The 23,122-nt window shown below is 40.7% G+C and overlaps 1 protein-coding gene across 4 annotated transcripts; it reads left to right on the forward strand.

Moving 5' to 3' along the window:
* The first annotated feature begins 742 nt into the window (after positions 1-742).
* On the forward strand, positions 743-22,922 carry LOC131304282 (zinc finger CCCH domain-containing protein 62-like). 4 transcript variants are annotated; one of them, XM_058331475.1, is made up of 9 exons: positions 743-1,066; positions 1,182-1,297; positions 12,145-12,262; positions 20,798-20,859; positions 20,989-21,040; positions 21,154-21,259; positions 21,720-21,818; positions 21,918-22,032; positions 22,124-22,922. In XM_058331475.1, the coding sequence occupies exons 1-9, from the start codon at positions 891-893 to the stop codon at positions 22,660-22,662; spliced, it is 1,383 nt and encodes a 460-aa protein (XP_058187458.1). In that variant the 5' UTR covers positions 743-890; the 3' UTR covers positions 22,663-22,922. The 4 variants fall into 4 exon arrangements, with proteins under 4 accessions (XP_058187458.1, XP_058187459.1, XP_058187456.1 ...); XM_058331476.1 differs by having other exon boundaries at positions 760-1,066; positions 21,145-21,259; positions 21,918-22,037; XM_058331473.1 differs by having other exon boundaries at positions 760-1,066; positions 21,145-21,259.
* The last annotated feature ends 200 nt before the right edge of the window (positions 22,923-23,122 follow it).

Raw genomic sequence — 23,122 nt, forward strand, 5'->3', positions numbered from 1 at the left:
GTTGTCGATAGAATTTGATTTGATTTCAATTTTGAAATCATAATCTAGAAGTGGGTCATCTTTTTTTTTCAATTGAAGGACTGGAACCTTCTATTGATACAATATTTGGCTCCTCCATTGAGATTAAAATGATAAACAAGCTTGAAAGAGAGGAGAAGAGAAAGGATGAAGATGAAAGAAGAAAAAAGGATGGATTTTGATTCCTCAAAACAAGCTTGAGAGAGAGGAGAAGAGAAGAAGAAGAACAAGAAGAACCAGATGACTAGTTCTGTTTTTTCAAACGCGATGAATTTCAGGGGAAAGGGAGGAAGATAATTTAGAGGTTTTGGTTATAAGGGCATGTAAGTCATTTCATGTATAAGTACAAGGGCAAGTAGGTCATTTTGCATTGAGTCATGTTGTAATCAGTTGAAAATTTTTAGTCTCTCTTGTTCGGTTATGGGTTTGAAAAATTTTTGGATTTGGATTTTGGGTAATGAATGAGGAGAGAAAATAGGGTAATAATTTGGAATATGAGTAATGAGTGGAGAGAAATAAAGAGATAAATGAGATTAATGATTGGATATAGGGATAATGAGTGGAAAGATAAATAAAAGTAATGATTGAAAATATAAATAATAAATGGATTTGGAACCGAACAAGCGCCCCGGAGAAAATAAAAGATTGCAAATGTCTTTTAAAACTTTTTACTCAAATTTTGGGCATGGATAATAAAAAAATGGATAAGGAACGGAAATGAGAGGACTTTGAATTTCAACGGTTACGGGGAAGGATGGCCGAATTTCCGACGGTGGAATGGTGAAGAAATATTGACGAACCTCTATTTCGTCGATTGACGGAATACTTCTGTACGTCTCTCTCTCTCTCTCTCTCTCTCTCTCTCTGTGGACATGACCGAGAGGAGAGGTAACAAACGAACTTATATTCAAATCTCTTCATCTTCTTCTGGAGATGATGAAGAAGAGGAAGAAGACCGAAGCGAATCACAATCAGAATCAGAATCAGAAGAATATGATGGCAGCGACGATGACGAATGTGTCGAGATCAGGGCTTCTTCTACTCCCTGGTACTTGTCGTATATATATTTATTTTTATTATTTAATTGTGCTTACCTGAAAAAAAATGTCAGAGGGAGAAAGAATACAAACATGAATAAATTAGTTTTGTATTTATCGAGGCAGTGACGACGAAGAAAGTGGAAGTGATGACGAGGATGATGAATCCGACGACGACAAGGACGAGAATGATGAATCCGACGAGGAATCTCGCTGCAATAGCGTCATCCGCCTCCTCCGAGGTTAGGTTTTTCTTCAAATGGTTGATGGTCTAAATTTCAATTTTTGCTTAAGCATTTTAGTTTACTGAATTATTTTGATGTGAAAGTCCGTGAATCATTTGGTATATAAAACTGAAGATATAGAGTGGTTTTTTTTTAAGGTTAGAAAATAAGAGGGATTTAAACACACCTCTTTGGCGGAAAACATACAAACCTAGAAAGACTGGTTGCTTGATTACGAGCCTCACACGCACTTGTGAAACCAACTCGTCAAGAAGAGAGACTACTAGAGCCCCTTTGATATTCCACACTCTAAATTCCAAGGCACAAGATGGTAGCCTTTGAGAAAAGACCACAAGAGAAGAGTCTCTCACACACCCACACTGTAGCAAATCCTTCTCTTTAATTGTCCTTTTTCTCTCGTCTTTTCCTTGAACGTAAAAAGGGGTGCTTTATAGGCACTTTTCTCCCTACACTCATGCATGGCATGTAGTACAAATGTACATACAAGTGTAAGACAAGGAAAAAAAGGGACATGTGGGATAAGAGTGGAAGATGGGCAGCCACCCACATGGGTGTTGACTTATATCTCTCACTCACACATGTTGGTAAGGCTGGAAACTAATCTCTTCTCAATCTTGCGTCTCATTATCTAATCGTACATAAAATAGAGCTTGTGATCGGACGAGAAAGTTTAGAATATGAGTGCTATATTAAGTCACCATCATACTAACATAGCACGTCACTCATGATATCTCGCCTAAACCCCAGACTGCTTGAACACACCAAATCAATCATCTTTAATCCCTCGTGAGTCCTCACTCAAAACAATGCTTGAATCTCCAATCAGCGTCTATGTTCTCAGGATTACTTTGAATAACAAATATTCAAACATAATCAGCCGGACTATGAGCTACATAGCTGAGGTGTGTTACCAAACAATCTTCCCTAACCTCTTTGTGGGGCTCCGATGAACGTGGCTCGGTTCCTCTGGAATTGTTGTTCGTCTGAATCTAGCCTCGTTCCCTTGAACCTAACCTACACCACGAAGCACGACTAAAGATCACACCGGAGGAGCCCCGGAATGGCCCTCCGGCATGAGGATGAGAATAGTGCAGAGAGAGGAAAGCAAAGGACCAGGGTTTCGAGGGTAGGAGACGATGTACCTTTTAGGGCGGCTATCCCTTGGTATTTATAGAGGGTTCTTGGCTTGCTCTCCAAGTTTGTCTATGCGTTTGACACGCTTCGGCTGACATCACCCGTGACGTAGCGGATAAGGCGGTTAGTGTGAGCTGTCATTGGAGACATGGCCGAGCCCAGTTGCCTAGCTCCGGGCCGAGCCGAGCCGAGCTTCGAGAGAGCATCGTGGGAGATATGGCCGAGCCTAGTTGCCTAGCTCTAGGCCGAGCCGAGCTTCGAGGGAGCTTTGTGGGAGACATGGCCGAGCCTAATTGTCTAGCTCCGGGCCGAGCCGAGCTTCGAGGGAGCATTGTGGGAGACATTGCCGAGCCTAGTTGCGTAGCTCCGGGTCAAGCCGAGCTTCAAGGGAGTATTGTGGGAGACATTGCCGAGCCTAGTTGCGTAGCTCTGGCCGAGCCAAGCCTCGAGGGAGTTGTCGAGGGAGACATGGCCAAGCCTAGTTGCCTAGCTCTAGGCCGAGCCGAGATGGACCGTGGAGGGTAGCATCGTGGCCTTCCATCGAACGTAGTGACTGTGGCCGAACCAGAATATTCGGACCACTACACTCTCATCTCGGTCCGCTTAAACTAGACTGTTTTCCTAGACATGCTCCGCTGGACTGTATCGATCATGGCCCTTGGAAATCATGCTAAAGTAGCAACATCGAGTTCTCACTTCTTGACGTAGAGTTAGGTTCGAGGGCATTGTTTAGACCGTGCAATGGTCTCTGAGGGCTGACACAGTCCTAGAGCAGGGATCAACTAGCCACTCCCTCATATAGTCGGCAATAGCACATACAATATGTATGCTACAGCATAACTCCCGCTAGATTGTGCTGTCACTCTTGAATGCCATACGAATCTTAGTCTAGTTGCCCCGTTGGCACTCAACTTGAATTTCTTTACACAGTCGCCTATCAAGCGCTTGTTTAAGATTTCACATTCGGCTTTTTCAAGCTTCATGAATTCGTGGAATGACTTAATTATCAACTTTTAAAAAAAAAAATTAAAAAGTCTAATCTTGGATGATATAAGGTGACATCAAAATAAGTAAATGAGTTTTGTCTGCTCCACAGGCAGCAATATTCTTATCTTGCTTGCTCTTTAAGCACCAAGATAAATAATGTCTCATCTTGCTCGCTATCTAAGTGCCAAGGCGATCACCCGTGTGAGTGGGTCGATCTTAGCCTGGTGACATATGTTTCTGTGTACAACTTTATAGTATGCATCATGCCATAGAAATCACATCTATGTAAAGAACTCATAAGGTGCTCATAAACATACATCTCACAAAGTACATAGTCAATAAGGTGTCTACAATACGTATCAAAGCCTACAAAGTCCCAGACTCCTTACATGAGTCTGAAAGACATCTGTACTAGTGGCTTTTGTAAGTGGGCCTGCCACCATCCTACTGATGGAGAGATGATGTAGAGTCACCTCTCCTCGCCCTACCATGTCGCGATGTAGTGACATCGAACATCTATGTGTTTGGTTCTACCATGATACTTGGGATCTCCTTTGTATAAGCTAGAGCTGCTGTGCTATCACAGTGAACCATGACAACTTCATCTGCCGAAGTTGTGACTTTTTCTGCCCTGAAGAAATCTCTTCAACCGAACAGCTTCTTGCACTGCCGCAGAACAAGCAACATATTCAGATTCCATTGTGGACAGAGCAATGCAAGACTGTTTCTTACTAAACCAAGAAACAGCTGCTCTACCAAGCAAGAATGTGTATGCAGTCGTGGATTTATGCTCATCTCTGTCACTGGCCCAATTAGCATCACTGTAACCTTTCAAATCTCAAGCTACCTCTCTGGTAGTGGTAGCAGAGAACAAGATCCGGTGTCCCGAAAAGATGTCGGAGAATTCTCTTAAGTTCTTAACTTCTAACCAATGAACATATCCTGGGTTACTCTGGTAATGATTGGCCATACCAACTGCGAAGCATATGTTCGGTCGAGTACACAACATAGCATACATCAGATGTCCAATTGCACTCGCATAAGGTACATTTGCCATTTTTTCTTTTCTTCATCACTTTTTGGACAATTGTCCAAGCTCAACGTAAATCCCTTCTCTATAGGAGTGTCAACGGGTTTTGACTTGTGTATGAAATTGTTCTAAGACCTTCTTAATATAAGTCTCTTTGGACAAATTGTGAAGTCTTTCAGAACAATCCCTTAGGATCTTAACTCCGAGCACGTAATTTGCCTCACCCATGTCCTTCATCTCAAAATTAGAAGACAACCGCCCTTTGGTGGTGACAAACAACTCCATATCATTTCTGGCTATTAATATGACATCAACATATAATGACAAGATTACAAACCCTCTTCTGATCGTTTTACATTCACACAGTGGTCTTAATCCATAGATGGAACATTTGAGACGGCATTTTTTGTGCTATTGTCCCTCAACCACAAAGCCAATTGGCTGATCCATATAGATTTCTTCGTCTAGATCTCCATTGAGAAATGCAGGTTTCACATCCATTTGGAATAACTTTGAATCTAAATGTGCAACAATAGCTAGAATGAGGCGAATAGAGACAAACCTCACCACCAGGGAGAATGTCTCTTGATAGTCCATACCACCTTTAGCCACGAGATGGGCCTTATACTTGTCCATTGATCCATCAGCCTTGCGCTTAATTTTTAAGATCCACTTATTTCCAATGGTCTTACACCCAGCCGAAAGATCAACCAACTCCCAAACTTGGTTACTGTCCATGGAATTCATCTCATCTTTCATAGCAGCTAATTCCTTGTAAGTAGACTCATTGATCTCATCAAGGTCTACTGGAACACACATGAAAGTGTTCCCCTCAATCTCAAAATGTCGCCGAGGAATTATTCCACGTTCACTTCTACGTAATTGAGATCCTTGAGAGTCTGATTCTGGTGCTGCACTCCCACTAGGAGACAAGTCACTCCCACTATCTTTGGCGATGTCAGGATGAATTACTTTCCCACCCTCGCTCAAAGATAATGGAACTCCCTCAAGTAGTCAAGTTCTTGTAACTCATAAAGTTCAAGATCTTTCTTTTCTTCACCTATGCTAGGAAAATTTTGCTCAAGAAAAATGACATCTTGTGACTCAATTTTAGTCATTCCTCTGATAGGGTGTTCACCATACATTAGATATCCATTAGAGCAGTCAAAATATCTTATGAAAACTTGTTTGTTTGCTCTAGGGCAAAGTTTCCCATATCTATGGGAAGATGTGTGAACAAAACCCGCACAACCCCAAGATCGCAAATGCTCCGAATCTGTCTTTGCTCCGATCCATAGCTCATATGGAGTTGTGGGAACAGACTTGGGAGGCACACCATTAAGGATGTAGGCAGCAGTTAAAAGGGCATCCCCCAAAAGAATATTTTGTGGTTAGCTTGCTCCATCATCAACCTAACCATATCCAATGAGGTCCGATTCCTTCTTTCCACAATGCCATTTTGTTGCAGCATTCCAGGAATTGTTAATTGCCTGCGTATCCCCTTAGCCTCGCATAATCCTTGAAATCGATGAGACAAATATTCGCTACCACAATTACGAAGGGTTTTTAAAGTTTTTTTCTTTCTGATTCTCAAACCTTTGATGAAAAGTGTTTGAAGCAATCCAATGCTTCAAAATGATGGGAGATTAGATAAACGTAACTGAAACGTGAATAGTCATCAATAAATCGGAGCAAGCAAGAGGCGCCTTAGCGTGCCTTCACATTCATAGGTCCACAAATGTTAAGAGTGAACTAGCTCTAAAAGATAAGATGCTCTGGGTGCCTTTCCAAAAGGCTTCCTACAGACTTTTCCAGCTAAGCATGGCTCACACACAAGTAGGCTTATACTAGCGAGAGACCTCAATAGGCCTTTCTAGGTAATCTAGCCATTCTATCTTTACCTATGTGTCCTAGTCAGCATGCCATGTCATAGAATCGGCATCATCATCATTATAAGCCATGTAAGAAGATGAAGAATAATCTAAGTCCAACATGAAAAACCCATTTGGTTGATACCCACATCCGTACAAAACTTTATTTAGGTACATCTCGAACATGGAATTTTCAAAACAAAAAACTGAAACCAAGCATTAACAAACAGGAAACTGATAATACATTGAACACCAAGTGCAAAAAGTACATCATGGAGGAGTAAGGTGCGCCGTGCCCTTGATGCATCTTGAGTTGGTACACTCCAACTCCAAGAACAACTTCCCTTGTGCAGTTACCCAATGTGATAAGCTGAATAATTTTTTTTTGGGTACTTCGGAATATGATATACTGAGTATTTGCCGGTATGCTTCTCTAATCTATGAACCCTTATCGTTCTCTTGCTACATGCCTGATTGCTCTTTTTTGTTTTGATAAGTAGATTATATTACCAAGAAGTCATTAAGGGAATGCCGCCCATATACAATTGAAGACCACGAGACAAAAGGGGCCTATACACTTGCACTCCTATTCGACCGAAAAAGCTCAAACCAATCTAGAAATTGGTCAAGTTATGGAAAATAATCATACATGCCTGATTGCTCTTACAATCCATCCAGGGGGAGAGTGAGCAACAAGTGCATGTGCACAAACCCAAGTAGGGAGAGAGTTGAGTTTAAGGTCTACCTCCTTTGGCTCAGTGCATTCACGAGCAAAGTGACCCAGCTTTCCACAGTAAAGCATTTCAATTTCGACCTGTCCTTTTTTCCAGAATGCTTGCCTTTGGGGTGCTTCGCAACATTGCCCTTTTGGGCCCAAGGTTACTGTTATAGCATCCAAATCCAAACCAATTGGCAAGGAATGGAGAGGTTGCCCAGGCTCATATACTAGTTTTGGGAGGAGATTATTAACCGATGTGTGACAAACTCCAACACTCCCCCGCACGTGCGACCCTCGACTCGCACGTGGAGAGGTAAACAAATGATCCATAACACTTGGATCACAACAAACAATGATGTTGGCAAGGAGTGGAGAGGCCGCCTAGGCTCATATACTAGTTTTTGGAGGAGATAATTAACCGATGTGGGACAAACTCCAACAGTTACCAGCTTTCCCTGCACGCTTTCCTTGTCCTTTGCGCTTAGCCTTGAAAGGCTAGCACTGCCCAACATCGGTGATATGAAGCATAGTAAGCTTTGGAAGCATGCCCAAGTGCTTTGCTTCTAGCTCGAGGTGTTGAGAAATATCAACAAAAAAATTTATATTTTCGCTGTGTCATCATAAGCTTTGATTTGCCCCCTAGATAGAGGCAATGAAGGTATGACAACGGTAACCTCCCTGTCACCTGCTGCTTATCAGTAAGAGCATAATAGACACCTTTCAACTTACAAATTATAGTTGACATCGCTATCAGATGCTTAGTCATCGTGTGCTTAGGGTCCATCACATAGGCGTCAAACTTCAAAGTAAGAGCCCGCAACCTAGTTGTTGATGTCGTCCCATAGGCAATTTTAAGCCGCTCCCACATTTCTTTAGCAATCTGGCAATCAACAAAGCCCCTTGGATATCATCCTACATGATGCTCAACATGGTAAAGCGCGCAGTCGTTTTTGAACCATGTGTTGTAGGCTTCCATGTCAATATTCTATTGGGCATCATTTCCCTCAAATGGCTCATCAGGCTAAACCATTGAATTTGTCAATGTTTCCATGACTTCCTGTTCATTGAGCAGATATTGAATATTTCTTTGCCATGTGTCGTAATTGACCCCATCAAGTTTCTCTCCTCTGTTGAGATCTGCAATTACGTTTTTAGTAGCCATTTCTCTTCAATCATGCGCATATGATATCCTTTCTTACGTAGTAAAATCAAATTAGCATATGATATTCTTATTTTTCTCAAAAAATCTAATTAGCATATGATATCCTTCATCAAATTATAGGGTCATATTGAATTATCCTTACAACTCAGGGGTCCCTATGGTACTATCTTTAAAATCTCAATGGATATATATATAAACATATACACACACACAAAACCTCCTATAAGGGCGGCCTTAACTTGTTAAGGTGAGGACCTCTCTTTTCCCGATCGAATTTCGATGATCTGAGCCGCTCAATGTCTTTAGAACGTTATTTTAAGGGTACTTGCGAGAAATTGAAAAAAAAATGTCCGGGAAGGGCTTTATCTGAGCAGTTTTTGTTTCTTTTTTATCAAACAGTTCAAATAAAAACTGCTCGGATGAAGCCCTTCTCGGTCTTTCTTTTTTGCTGATTTCGCAAGTACCCCTAAAATTGCGTTCTGAACACATTTAGCGGCTCGGATCATCGAAATTCAATCGGGAAAGGGGAGAAAAGGGGAGGTCCGCAACTTAATACGGTAAGGGTGCCCTTACCTGAAGCTAATTGCTATATATATATATATATATATATATATATATATAGAGAGAGAGAGAGAGAGAGAGAGAGAGTTCTTTTCAGGTTTGGACGCCTTACTGTCCGGACCTCCCATTTCCCGATCGATTTTCGATAATCCGAGCTGCTCAATGTGATCAGAATGTGGTTTTAAGGATATCCGTGAGAAATCAGCAAAAAAAATGATCGGGAAGGGCTTGATCCAAACAGTTTTTTATTGAACGGTTCAGTAAAAAACTGCTCGGATCAAGCCCTTCCCAATCATTTTTTTTGCTGATTTCTCGCAGATACCCTTAAAATCACGTTCTGAACACATTGAGCGATTCGGATCATCGCAAATCGATCAGGAAATGAAAAGTCCAGACCATAAGAAAATCCGGGCGATTTTATATATATATATATATATATATATATATATATATATACGGGGGCGATTCAGGGAACAACTAATTAGACACCTAAAAAAACACCTCATAGTTTCCGATCAAATTTTGATGATCCAAGCCGCTCAATGTGATCAGAACGTGATTTTAAGGGTATCAACGAGAAATCAGCAAAAAAAAAAGACCGGGAAGGGCTTGATCTGAGCAGTTTTTATCTTAGATTTGATGAACGGTTCTATTAAAACTATACAAAACAAGCACTTCCGGTCATATTTTTTGCTAATGTCTCGCGGGCACCCTTAAAATCACATTCTACACACATTGAACAGTTTGGATCATAAAAATTTGATCGGTAACTATGAGATTGAGATTGGGGTGCCCCTTGAACCGCCTAATCTCACCAACTACCCCTTAATCTCCTTGGCCAAGTACCAACTAGTGACTACTCACCTAGTAATCGCCGATTAATCCCGATTTTTAGAACACTGCAATCATGTGCAATGATTGTAGAGAAATGGCTGCTAAAAACGTACTCCCTCCGTCCTACTTTAAATGTCCCGTACGGGGTTCTGTGCATTTTCAAACTCAAAAAACAATATTTTTAAATATTTCTACATTTTTTTTATTTTCTTACACCAAATTGAAGTCCTCAATGAGCACTTTAATTTGGTGTAAGAAATTTTAAAAAATAATATGTAGAAATATGTTTTTTGGGGTTTGAAACTGTACAAATTTACGTAGGGGACATTTAAAGTGGGACGGAGGGAGTGATTGCAGACCTCAACAGACCAGATAAACTTGATGGGGTCAATTGCAACACATGGCTGTGAAAAATTCAATATCTGCTCATTTAACAAGAAGTCATGGAAACACTGACAAATTCAATGGTTTAGCCTGATGAGCCATTTGAAGGAAATGTGTTCAGTATAATCTCAACATGGAAGCCTACAACACATGGTTCAAAATGGATCGCTCTGCGTGCTTTACCATGTTGAGCGCCATGTAGAATGATATCGAAGGGGGCTTTGTTGATTTCTAAAGAGATGCGGGTGGCTCTTCTCTAGTCATGTAACATGTTTCCAAAGATAAAATTGTTTTTTTCGAGACTAATTAACATGGGAAAAAATATGGCTCCCAAAGTTACCATTAAAACTTTTTGACGGGAACATAAAACTTCATAGAGGCGAATACAAGCAATATATGTGCTCTACAGTGTTCTAAAAGTCGGCTGCCTAGGCCGACTAGTCCCCGCTTAGGCACTAGGTGGTGGTACAATGCCTAGATTAGTCAGCCTACTAGTCGGCACTTAGTCCCTACCTAGGCACTAGGCAGCCCTTTTCCGTCCGACTAGCGCCTAGCGATCTTTAGAACATTGGTGCTCTGACCACTGTTAGAAAATAAGAGGGATTTAAACATACCTCTTTAGCGGAAAATATACAAACTGAGAAAGACTGGTTGCTTGATTACGAGCCTCACGCACTTGCGAAACCAACCCATAAAATAGATAGACTACTAGAGCTTGATACTCCACACTCTAAATTCCAAGCACAAGATGGTAGCCTTTGAGAAAAGACCAAGAGAGAAGACTCATTGATACACCCACACGGCCACACTATAGCAAATCCCTCTCTCTAACTGTCCTTTTTATCTCGTCTTTTCCTTGTACGTACAAAGGGGTGCTTTATAGGCACTTTTCTCCCTGCATGGCATGTAGTACAAGAGTATATACAAGTGTAAGACAAGAAAAACAAGTCCTTACAACTTGTTCCAAAAAGGGACATGTGGGATAAGAGGTGGAAGATGTGCAGCCACCCACATGGGTGTTGACTATATTTCTTTCTGGGAATTAACCGGATTGCTCGTGAATATGTGCATGTAGCTTAAGCTGAAGCTCGCATTGTTTGAGACCTTAATGGCGAAAATGAATTCATGTAGGAGATCGCAATTGATTGGGACTTAAGGCTCGTTTTTTGGTTTAGTTTAAAAAATGTTTGGATGGCAGGAATCAAAGAGAAGGAATTAAAAGCTGATCCACCGAACTCTATTATTTGTTAGAGAATAGATAACGGAGAATCTGATCAATGGAGAAAAGGTTTTGCTTTATTTGGAAGAATGACTCCTGCCTTAAGTAGGTAGCGGAGAATCATTTTGCAAATCCAATGCATTCGGAATGGTGGAATCATCCAGAATCACCTTTCCATTGCCCCTCTAACTGAGCCTTACACTCTGTTTGGAAGTTGTTGAAAGATTGAGTAAAAGAAGGAAAGTAAATAGGAGAGAGTGTAGAGAACCCGAGAACATCAACTGGCTAAAGCCAGAGTTAAAAACCGAGAAAAAAGGAAGGAGACATCTAACAACCAATAGCTCAAACAAGATAAGCAACCTGGAATTTCCAAATCAACCTCTCAGCAATCAATACCGTAGCAGAAGCATTCACACTCAGAGGAAGTTGCTTGTTAACAGGTTTACGCTTGAATGCTTGATCACTCCAGCTTGAATTGATTCTGGCTCTACTGGCATTCTTAATCTTTGCAATGACATTATACAAGCCCAGAGCTTTGCCTTTGAAATTTCTGGCACTTCCTTCACCCACAAAAAGTATGTAGTAGCACGAGAAAGCTTATGGATTAAATCTTAAAAGGTTCCCGTTTTGAATTTAGAGTGTCTCCACATCTGAGAATGAAATCGCTATTGAAAATTAAGTATGGGAGCTTCTCTCTCTTTTTCCCTTGTTCCTCTGCCCCCCCTCTTTTTTATCTCCCTGTTTTAAAGCTAAATGCAGATTGGGTCATAGGACACATGGTATGTAAAACCTTTTCATTCTACCTAGTTTGCAATATTAACACTTCATTGTACCATTATGAAATATCTTGCTTTTTTACATGAATGAGCGAGTCGAATATTGTTGATGCACAGCCACCAAGGTTCAAAAACGATCTCTTTTCAAAGGTTTCTTTTGTTATGCAGAAAGGAGTGGTTTGCAAGAATTAAATCTTAAAGATTGCAGAGCTTACTTACGGAAGCATGGACTGAGAATAACAGGGACCAAGGTAGAATGTATACAGAGAATCATGGAGCACTGGAGGTCAGTTGCTACAAGCCACATAAAATCGCTTTCAACCCTTGTCTGCTAGAACTAGTGCCTTGGAGTCAGTTGTATAGATACGTCATTTTTCTGGTGGCTGAGACCTTTTGTTCAGGTTCCATAAAGAAAGTTTGCTAGTGAGATTAAAGGAATTAAAAAAACATCAAAAATAAAAGGTGGGATTACTCCAGCTAGAATGGAAAATGGCCAACTCTCAACAGCATGCTCTGCCATGTACTCAAATAGCTTTTAGGCACCAAGGACAAGCAATATTGGGATCTTTGGATACTTGTTCAACATCTTTCTCATAAGGAGATGATAATGTCAAAACCCATTTTGTTTGTGCCAAAACTCATTTTGTTGCTTCCAAAACTCACACTAAATATATCCGTAATTGACCTATTTGTCCTTATAACTTGTAAGTCCTAACTGTTAAATTGTTAGGGGTTTTTTTGTTATGTATCTTTTAGATAGGGGTATATTTGTACTTGTACCTTTGTCCCTATATATACAAAGTGTGAGAGAGGGAAACCTAATTTGGATTGGCTCTCATTTTTTCCCCAAAATTCACATGGTATTAGGAGCTCCAACGATGTACCTGGCGCCTACCTTATCATCCTCCGTCAGCCTCTTCCGATGCCGGCGAGTCCTCCGTCAGCTCTTTCAGATGCCGACGAGTTCTCCTTGAGCCTTTTCTGACATCGTTGTTGCTGACCCACTCCTTTTTCCAGCCATTTCGGCACTGGGTACTGCTCGTTTCCAGTAGCCCAGACCTTTTCCAACCACCACCAGACATCTCTGGCCCTAGCCGACCATTACCCACCTTCCGGCGACCGTCGTAGTGGCTGTTTTCTGATTTCGAGCCTGCCACAGTGATTTCGAGTCAGATCCGTGGTTTTTCAAGCTCGAAATTCACTAGGCTACCTTCGCCAGGCTCTCGCCAGTCGCTGTACGATCGCCGACGACACCTCTGACAGCTTCTGCGAGGTTCTTCGTTGAAGACCCAGTACAACCAAGGCCTCCAACAGCTTCGCCTACTGTTCCGAAACGACTCCAGCCCATCTCCGACGACCTCCAGCTTTTTTCGACGACACCCAGCCTTTTTCCGACGACGCCAAGGCTCGCCGGAGGTCCGCCGGACCACCTACGACTGTCTGACCTTCGTACGTTCACTTTACAGCCACTGTTTACTGTACGTCTACTGTACAGGTACTGTTTGACTATTTACAGGTACATTTTAAGGGTTTTGTGCTATCAGAGGTGGTGTTTTTGGTTTATCAGAGGCTGGGGTTTGTGGGTATGTTGTTTTCGAGTTCATACGGGGTCGAATAGGTCACTGTTTGCCGCCGTTGCTATTTTTCAAGGCTGTCTAGTGTTGGGTTTATTGGGAATTGCAGTTTCTGAGTTGACTGGTACTGAGTTAGTGAGTTTAATTTGTTGATGGAATTTCACTGGGTTTGATTGAACTTGAATTGCCCATTTTTTGAACTTTAGAGGATTATTTGGACTTCATCTATCACTTAGTATAGTTTGAAGGGTTGTGCCTCTGTTATTAGTGGTCCGCAGTTTACTGTTACGACAATTTTGTAGTCCCTGTTTTTTGGGGGCTGTTTGGATATTATTTGCTACTATTCTGCCCTGTTGAGGCTGCTTATGTGCTGATTTCTGGGGCTGTTCTGTCCCACTTTGGTCTTCATTTACAATAGCTTGGCGCACTGGTTTAGGGAAAGCCTTGTTCTCTGTTTCTGGGCTCTTATTGCAGTTGTATTAGGGATCTCTAGTTCATCTATTGGGTGAGTGAAATCGGGCTCCGGTCTCATGGACAAAGTACTGTTCTTTTTGTTGGTATAGCGAACGATCTCAAGAAGAATGATCTCAAGAATGCTCTTTCTCAGGGGGAGTTACAAACTCTCAGACGCCTAATAGCTAAGCTTAACATTCCGTCTACCACAGCTTCCACCACTACCTTCTTTGCTCACACAGGTATCCAATCTAGTGCATCTACTGCCTCCTCTTCTCTTCCTTGGATAATAGATTCTGGTGCTACAGATTATATACAGGTTGTTCATCTGTTTTTGCCTCCTACTCTACATGTTCCGGTAAGGATAAAGTTCGAAGCGTAGATGGATCCCTATCTGCTATTTCAGGCAAAGGTTCCATTCACCATTCTCCAACCATCTCACTTTCTTCAGTTTTTCATGTTCCAAATTTTTCTACTAACCTTCCCTCTGTTAGTAGTCTTACTCATTCCTTAAATTGCTTAGTGACATTTTTTCCTACACATTGTGTCTTTCAGGAACTGGATACGGGGAGAGTGATTGGCAGTGGTAAAGCCCATGGGGGTCTATATTTTTTGGAGTCTGCACCTCGTTCATCTTTTCCACCTTTGTCATGTGGTCAAGCTCTTAAAACAAATGCTGGTTTTGCTCTTCCTTTGTTACATCAATGGCATCGGAGATTGGGTCATCCTTCTTTTGGGATTTTAGAAAAACTTTTTGCTAATTTAACTAAGCACTGTCCTAGGAGTCAATTTTTTTGTGAAGCTTGTGAGCTTGCGAAACATAAACGTTCCTTTTACGCTCCTGTTAACCAAAGAAGTGCTTCTCTGTTTATGGTTATCTACTCTGATGTTTGGGCTCCTTCTCCTGTCACCTCACTTTCTGGTTATCGATGGTTTGTCACTTTTATCGACCGTTATTCTCGTGTCACTTGGGTGTACTTACTTCGATCTAAAAATGAAGTGTTTTCGTGCTTTAAATCCTTTCATAAAATGGTGTGTACTCAATTTTACACTCACATCAAGATTCTCCGTAGTGATAATGGGACTGAGTATCTAGATGGGCTCTTTCGAGCATACCTTGATGACAATGGCATTCTCTTTCAGACAACTTGTGTTGGTACTCCACAACAGAATGGAGTTGCTGAATGTAAAAATCGTCATCTTGCTGAGGTAGCTCGCTCTCTCTTGCTCACTATGCATGTCCCTAAACACTTTTGGGGAGAAGCTGTTCTCACTGCAGCTTATCTTATCAACCGTATCCCATCCAGTGTTCTTCAGTTCAAAAATCCTCTTGAGTCTCTTCCTGTCAATTTTCGGGTCTCCTCTCTTCCGCCCAAGATTTTTGGTTGTGTGTGTTTTGTTTATGCCCCTAAACAACCTGGTGGTAAATTAGATCCTAAAGCCCGTAAATGTGTTTTTCTTGGCTACTCTCCTACCCAGAAAGGCTACAAATGCTATGACCCTCACGCCCGAAAAATGTTTGTTTCTATGGATGTCACCTTTTGGGAACTTAAGTCCTTTTATCTTTCGTCTAGTCCATCTCTTCAGGGGGAGAGTGACAGAGAGGAAGAGCTGTTGATATCTCATAATCAAGAGTCATGGTCTTACTTCCCAATGGCTTGTTATGATGAGGGGGAGAAGGAAAACTCAAGGGAGGAACCTATATCTGAAACAAGAGCAAAACATGACATTGGTGGCCGAGATGTTGATGACGATAGGCTTTACCCGCATAGGTTGCCTAACTTGCAGAAGTTTTCTTGACGGAAAAAAGGACAGCCAGCTATGATGCACGGACACGGACACCGACACGGACACCGAAACCGACACCGGGACACGGGAATTCTAAAAAAATGGGGACACGGACACGGCGGGGGACACGCCACGTGTATATTTATTTATTTATTTATTTATTTATATATATTTATATATATAAATAATTAATTAATTATAGTTTAGCACCCAGAAATTTAAAAAAAATATAATTTGGCCTCAAATTTTTTATAAAAAAATTACAATTTGACCCCCAAATTTTTCAAAAATTACAGTTTGGCCCCCAAAATTTTAAAAAAAATTACAGTTTGACCCCTGCCGTGTCCCCAGCGGTGTCCCCGCCGTGTCCCCCTCAAAATTTAATATTAAAATATGGGACACGTCACGTGGCGTGTCCCGTACGTATCTCCGAGGTGTCCCGCGGTGTCCCCGTGTCCTGACACTGCGATACTTCGACCTTTAGAGGTGTCGGTGCTTCATAGACAGCCAGCATGTGCGATGCCACCTTGCCAATCACTATCACCTACTTCGGCTCCAAGTCCAGTTTCTGATTCTTCGGCTGACTCATCTGGTAATGAACCATCCCTTCTTGTTTCTGATAATCTTGATGCTCCTATTGCTCATAGGAAAGGAGTTAGACAGTGTACTCAACATCTCATCTCACAGTTTGTTTCATATGATCATTTATGTCCTTCGTATCGTGCATTTGTTTCCTCTCTTTCTTCTATGTCTATTCCACAGAATTGGCACGATCATTTATGATACCTAAGTGGAAAGGAGATATGGTAGAGGAGATGACAGCTTTGAAAAAGAATGACACTTGGGAGTTAGTATCACTTCCAGGAGGAAAGAAATCAGTGGAATGCAAGTGAGTTTTCACTATTAAGCATAAGGTAGATGGGACGGTTGAAAGATACAAGGCGAGACTTGTTGCCAAGGGCTATACTCAGACATACGGAATTGACTACGAGGAAACCGTTGCTCCAGTAGCAAAGATGAACTCTATTCGAACCTTACTCTCTTGTGCTGCTAATTTGAATTGGCCTTTTTAACAATTCGATGTTAAAAATGCATTTCTTCACGGTGATTTAGAAGAAGACGTGTACATGGATATTCCACCAGGTTTCTCTTTGCAACCGAAGGGAAGGTGTGTAGATTGAGAAAGGCCCTCTATGGATTAAAGCAGTCACCGAGAGCTTGGTTTGACAGATTTCTTAAAGCTATGTTGAGATTTGGCTACCGACTGAGTCAGGCAGATCATACCATGTTCATCAAGGGAGGTAATGGCAAGATTGCTATTCTCATTGTCTATGTGGATGACATAATTATGTCTGGTAATTATGCAGAAGAAATACTCCATCTTAAGGCTCGTCTTGCTCAAGAGTTCGAGATTAAGGACTTGGGGTCATTGAGATACTTTCTTGGGATGGAGGTGGCAAGGTATGATAAATGTATCTTTATATTCCAAAGGAAGTATATTCTTGATCTCTTGGAAGAAACGGAGATGTTGGGGAGCATATAGATAAGGAAAGATATCAGAGGCTTGTGGGCCGCCTGATATACTTATCTCACATTAGACCAGATATTACATATGCCGTTGGAGTTGTCAACCAATTTATGCATAAGCCACGTACAGTGCATCTGGATGCAGTCTATCGTATTTTGAGATGTCTCAAATCAGCTCTAGGTAAAGGAATCTTGTTTTCCAATCATGGTCACTTGAGGTTGGAAGCATTTACAGATGCAGACTGGGCTGGTTCAGTGGATGATAAGCTCTCCACTTCTGGCTACTGCACCTTTTTTGGTGGGAATTTGGTTACTTGGCGCAGTAAGAAGCAGTCAGTGGTAGCTAGATCCAGTGCAGAAGCTGAATATAGGGCTATGGCGCACAGCGTGTGTGAACTTTTGTGGCTCCAAACCTTGTTGAAGGATTTGGAACTCTTTGACGATGGCCTTATGAAACTTTATTGTGACAACAAAGTGGCTATAAATATTGCTCATAATCCTGTGCAGCATGACAGAACGAAGCATATCAAGATTGATAGACATTTCATCAAGGAAAAGTTGAGCAAGGGTTTGATATGTATGCCGTTTGTAAGGTCTGAGGACCAGTTAGCTGATCTATTTACGAAAGGGCTTAGTAGTAAGATTTTTCATCCCATTGTATTCAAGTTGGGCTTGATAGATATCTTTGCACCAACTTGAGGGAGAGTGTTAAATTGTTAGGGGTCTTTTTGTTATGTATCTTTTAGATAGGGGTATATTTGTACTTGTACCTTTGTCTCTATATATATAAAGTGAGAGAGGGAAACCTAATTTGGGTTGGCTCTCATTTTTTTCCCAAAATTCACACTAACCCATATCCTTCAACACCAAGTCCCCCTCTTTTCAATGTTTCTTCTTCCTCCTTTGTTGCTCTGTTTCCCATTCTCAACTCATCCTACACCATTAAAGCCCTCATCAAGCTTGAGAGTGAGAAATCCTGAGCTAGTCGTTGATACAGGCTTAGATCGATCTTGACTCGTCAAGTCACGACGAATGAAATCAACCGAGTTGGTTGTTGGACCACTTCAAAAAACCTCGTGGCCTCTGCTTTTGAAGCAATTCTCGAGCTTGAGCTCTAAATAAACCTAATCTGAATGTAAATGAGCAATCCCAATTCAAATTTGGCTCCAGTCCAAGTAAAGGGTTCGTCAATGGTTGAATCTCCAATTGTCAGATTTAATTATAAATCGAACCTATTTTCGAAGCTCGAATATGTTATGTAATTTGAAGAACTCAAATTAGGTGAGAGAAGAAGTTGCATTCTCCATTGTTGAGTTGAGTGGGTTTAACAAAGATGTGGGCCGGTTTCCTTCAAATTTGAGATGAACGACTAGTATAAAGGTCATAAAATTTTGTTTCGAAAGTAAAGAAAGGAGAACGCAGTTCGAATCGATTTGTGGGTATATAAATGAGGAGAATAAAATCGGGGTTGTTTGTAGTTGAGTTGCAAGAAGATAAAATAATCAGAGAGTAGAATTAAGGATGGGAAACAGAGGACGAAGCAACAATAGAAAATAATAGAGTGCTAGGATTGAATGGGTTAGTATTTAGGAGGACAAATAAGTCATTTAAGTGTAAATTCATTCTGGGTTTTGGCAGCAACAAAATGGGTTTTGGCATTATCATTTCCCTTCTCATAAACATAAAAGTTATGCTAAATAGTAGTTGTCAATATTAAAATGGGAACCCGTCCTTTGCTTGAACCCTATGATGCATGGACACAGGGACACAGGAATTTCTAAAAAAATGGGGACACGGACATGGCGGGGGACACGCCACGTGTGTGTGTGTGTGTGTGTGTGTGTGTATATTTCAAATTTTCCCAAATTTAAATGGCAAAATGTGGACAAAACGAAAATTCCATAGTTCCAATACCATTTAAATAAAACAAGACATCCATAAGTTCAATACAACCCCATTGAAAAATTACATTTTAACCCTTGAAATTTTAAAAAAAATTTACAGTTTGACCCCAAATTTTTTTTAAAAATTACACTTTGACCCCGATCAGTGTCCCGCCATGTCCCCCTAAAAAATTTATATTAAATTATGGGACACGCCACATGGCATGTCCCATACGTATCCCCACATGTCCCCGTGTCCAAACATTGCGAAACATCGACCCCTCGAGGTGTCGGTGCTTCATAGCTTACCTATAAAATGGTTCCTTATTCCCACTGTGTCCCTATCTCAAGACATGGTCTGTGTTTTATGAGTAAGGAGGTTTGTGTTATGTCAGGAAACTGATGATGCAGGATACAAAAGGCCATGTACTTATGCCATTCAACCATTATTTGGTCCTATTATATGATTAAAACCATCATTAAACCGGAAGTATATTGTATAGTAATTGTCCTAGTTATGATAACCTAAGAAAAGGATAAAGCAAATTAGAACAAGAATAGCCAGAAGAAGCATTAGGTGCATGCATCAAAAAATTTCATGGTTGCGAGATTTTCCATTGTTTGATCAGTCTGTTTCTTAGTTGCATAAAGCGGAAACGGGTGTGGGTGCGGAAGGGGGGGAGCGAGGGAATATAGAAGCTCCCAAGGTTGGGAGCGTGAGAGGAACGTGGACTTATATTATTAAAATAATGTAGCATAGAATATTCACTTCAAAAAGTACAATAATTTAGGAAGTAAAAATATGGGTCAAGTCCTCCATAAGTGTAAGAAATGGGCTAGTGGTACAATATATGATTTTCTTTTCAAGATATCATGAATTAGGCTAGATATATGAGTTCATCAAAGACCAATTAATAAAGCCAAGTGATAGATCCCTGTTTTTCTATACAAATATCATATAAAAGCTCCCATCTTTGTAAGGAGCGAGCTCCCATCTCGACTCCTTAGTTGGGAGTGCAAAAGCGGGCTCCCAAGGTGGGAGCGGCACTACTTTAGGAGCTCCCTACAACTAAGGTCTGTTTTGTAAGCCGTTTTCAAAAAGTAGTTGAGGTGGAGGTCTTTAATTCTTAAATTATTTGTACCTTTATGTTTCTCATACCAAATCAAACAGAGCCTCCAGTCCTAATCAATTGGAACTAAGTTTAGAAGGTAGTCTAAATCTGTAGATTCTATGCTCAAAAATGTCCCCTTCTAGCTTCTATCCATACTTTTTGCTTTCATGTTACATGGACTCTTACCACCGGATATGACAATGTAAAAATAAGGATATTTCCCATACCCAAATTGGACACTTGGATTTGTTTACTTTTAGTGCTGTTTGACGGAATGAATACTTTTACTGCTGTTTGACAGAATGAATCAAAAGAAATTTTCTACTCTCACATGATGAAAGATGGAAGTTGAATTTTTCCCCCCTATATACCCCAATGAATTTGAAGTGCATTCCAAAACTAATAGCAAAATTTCATGCCAAAGAATCTTCCAAATTGTAATCTCTTAAAAGGTTTATGACGCATAATTCATGACTTCCTTCAGAATAAAAGATGGAAATGCTGAAGCACTATTTCCGAGATCATCCTTTACCATCAACTGTACTGGTAAAGTTTCATTTAGTCCTGTCTTTTGAGTGCACTATTTGTGTTTGCTTCGAGAGTCATTTTCTATATATGTATTTACTATTGCTTTTCTCTTCTTTTTTGAAAATGTAACATTTTGTTCCCTTGCAGGTGATGTCTGCAAAGGAGATACTGTTTTGTTCACGCAGAAAGTATACAAGAAGTAGTAACTCACTGGTTCCAGCTCTTCTTTCCTTTTGTATATGAATCTCTCAATTTCAACACCAAGTTTTAAATTTTATTTGCACTATAAATTGAGGAGCTAAGTCTAAACAGGTTTGACAAAGTGACGAGGAGTGGAACTTCTATTGGGAAGAGAACTGTTGCTGGGAGGGTTGTTAAGGAAAGCTACGGTGCTGCCAAACAACAACATACATTCACGGTAAGTCTGGGCAAGGTTAAAATAAATATTCTTGAGCTTATATTTGAGGGTTCCACAATTATGGTGCACTTCTGGCCAGGGCACATTTGTTACGAATCACATCCAGGAATCATGTGTACATAAATACTGTTATTTATATGTCCAGAGTCGTGATTGTTAAGTTTAGGGAAATGATTTTCACAATCCCCTTTTTATCAATGACACTCCTCTTTTGTCTTGTAGTTGGGTGAATCTACTAAATTATCCTTCAATGCAATAAACTTTCACAAAATGCATGGACTATTTTGTAAATTCATGCACTACAAGACAAAAAGGGGAGTGCCATTGGTAAAAAAGAGTGTCAAAATCATTTCCCTAAGTTTATAGCTATTGTTGATGCTTTCTTTTCTTATGATTGTTCTGATTTGATTTCTACTAACTCAACTCCCCCATTTATATATACGTATACTTTTATTTAAAGGTTGAAGTACTGTGGAGCAAAGGGATGAAGAAATTGCCTCCACTTTTTCCTTTGCTTGTGAAAGGTCGTAACCTCTACAAGTTGAAGACTTTCCGGCAGGTGAATGTATACTGATTAGAATGCAACAGAAGTTCTCTGGTATGTTCCTGTTCTAATGGTTTTTAGTTGCTTGGTTTCGTATACCTATCCTTTTTTTAGCGTTGGAAGAATGAAACAGAAAGACATAAAGTTCTAGCCGAGAAGCACAAGAGAGGTGCAGCTGCAAGACTTGTGAGAGCAAAGATGAAGACAAAGAAGGCATGCTCTAAAAACGGTGGGGTATGGAGAGAGAGTGAGAGAGAATTTCGTCTTTCTTTCTAATTCTTTATGTTTCTGTGATTAACTTCAGGTTTGATGTCAAACAGGTGTTAAGCGTCAGAAACGTTATCATCCAGAAGGAAAGAGCGCTGGACTGGAGAAAGGGAAGCACGCTAAAGGATGTGACAAGGCCCCAATGGAGCACGCAAAATCCAGTACTCATCGTCAGAAGGCCCCAGCAGTTGCAAGAGCAAACCTGGAAAATTCCTTTTCAAGCGCGTCTAAACCTTCTAGGAATCGTCCAAACCCTCCCCATCCCAATCAATATCGAGACTTAACAACCCGTACTTGCACTTTTCCTCCTCAAAATTTTCACCAATCTCAAATGCCGTATCACCACCACCAGAGTTCTCTCCAGTTTCCACCAACGGGCTCTACTTCATCTAGAATGGGGTTCCCTCATTTCAGGCCTTATGTCGATTCGTCTGTCATGCCATTATCACAACATCAAGGTTCAAATCACGGCTTTTATCCCTACCATGTTTATTCACATCCTAGCTGGGTGTTCGAACCCAGTAATTTAAACCCATCTCCAGAATTGATGAACATTTATGGACTGTCAAAAACATATGGACAAAGGAGGTAAGGATTTTAGAGCTTTTTGGAATAGGTGTTCAAAGGAGATCAAAGGAGATAAGGATTTCAAACCAGGAAAAGCCAGCGTATCGGTTGGCTTCACCAGTTGCTGGATTTGGTTTGTTAACATGCAAAATATTTTGGGTATCTTTTCTGGGGGAACTATTTTCTCCTTTTGTCCGTTATTATACCAACAGCTTAGTGTATAAGAGCATCTCAATCAGTTTTTAGAGCCAATATTATGGTCAAATTTTTTGCTCCCCACGTAAAGTCAAGTAGCAATGCTGTCTACATTTTTTCCACTCATCCGTTCTTTAACCACCGTGTTAAACAAACACCTTGTTTTTAGAGTTAGGACCCAGCTTCTCCACAATCAGATTGCAAAGAAGTCTTCGAACCGTAGTTGCATCTTGGTCGTCCAACTTAACAAATAGTGATCCAAAGTTTAAACAGATTCTTCCCGTGAAGAA

Source organism: Rhododendron vialii, chromosome 10a (genome assembly GCF_030253575.1).
Source record: "Rhododendron vialii isolate Sample 1 chromosome 10a, ASM3025357v1".
NCBI classification, from domain to species: Eukaryota; Viridiplantae; Streptophyta; class Magnoliopsida; order Ericales; family Ericaceae; genus Rhododendron; species Rhododendron vialii.

What these genes read in the sequence shown, in the direction of transcription:
- LOC131304282 (XM_058331473.1), top strand. Translation starts at nt 891, where the DNA reads ATGACCGAGAGGAGAGGTAACAAACGAACTTATATTCAAATCTCTTCA. An exon ending in AGGGCTTCTTCTACTCCCTG is followed by an intron (nt 1,067 to 1,181) that starts GTACTTGTCGTA and finishes TTATCGAGGCAG; the next exon opens with TGACGACGAAGAAAGTGGAA. An exon ending in AACAACAACATACATTCACG is followed by an intron (nt 21,260 to 21,719) that starts GTAAGTCTGGGC and finishes TTTTATTTAAAG; the next exon opens with GTTGAAGTACTGTGGAGCAA.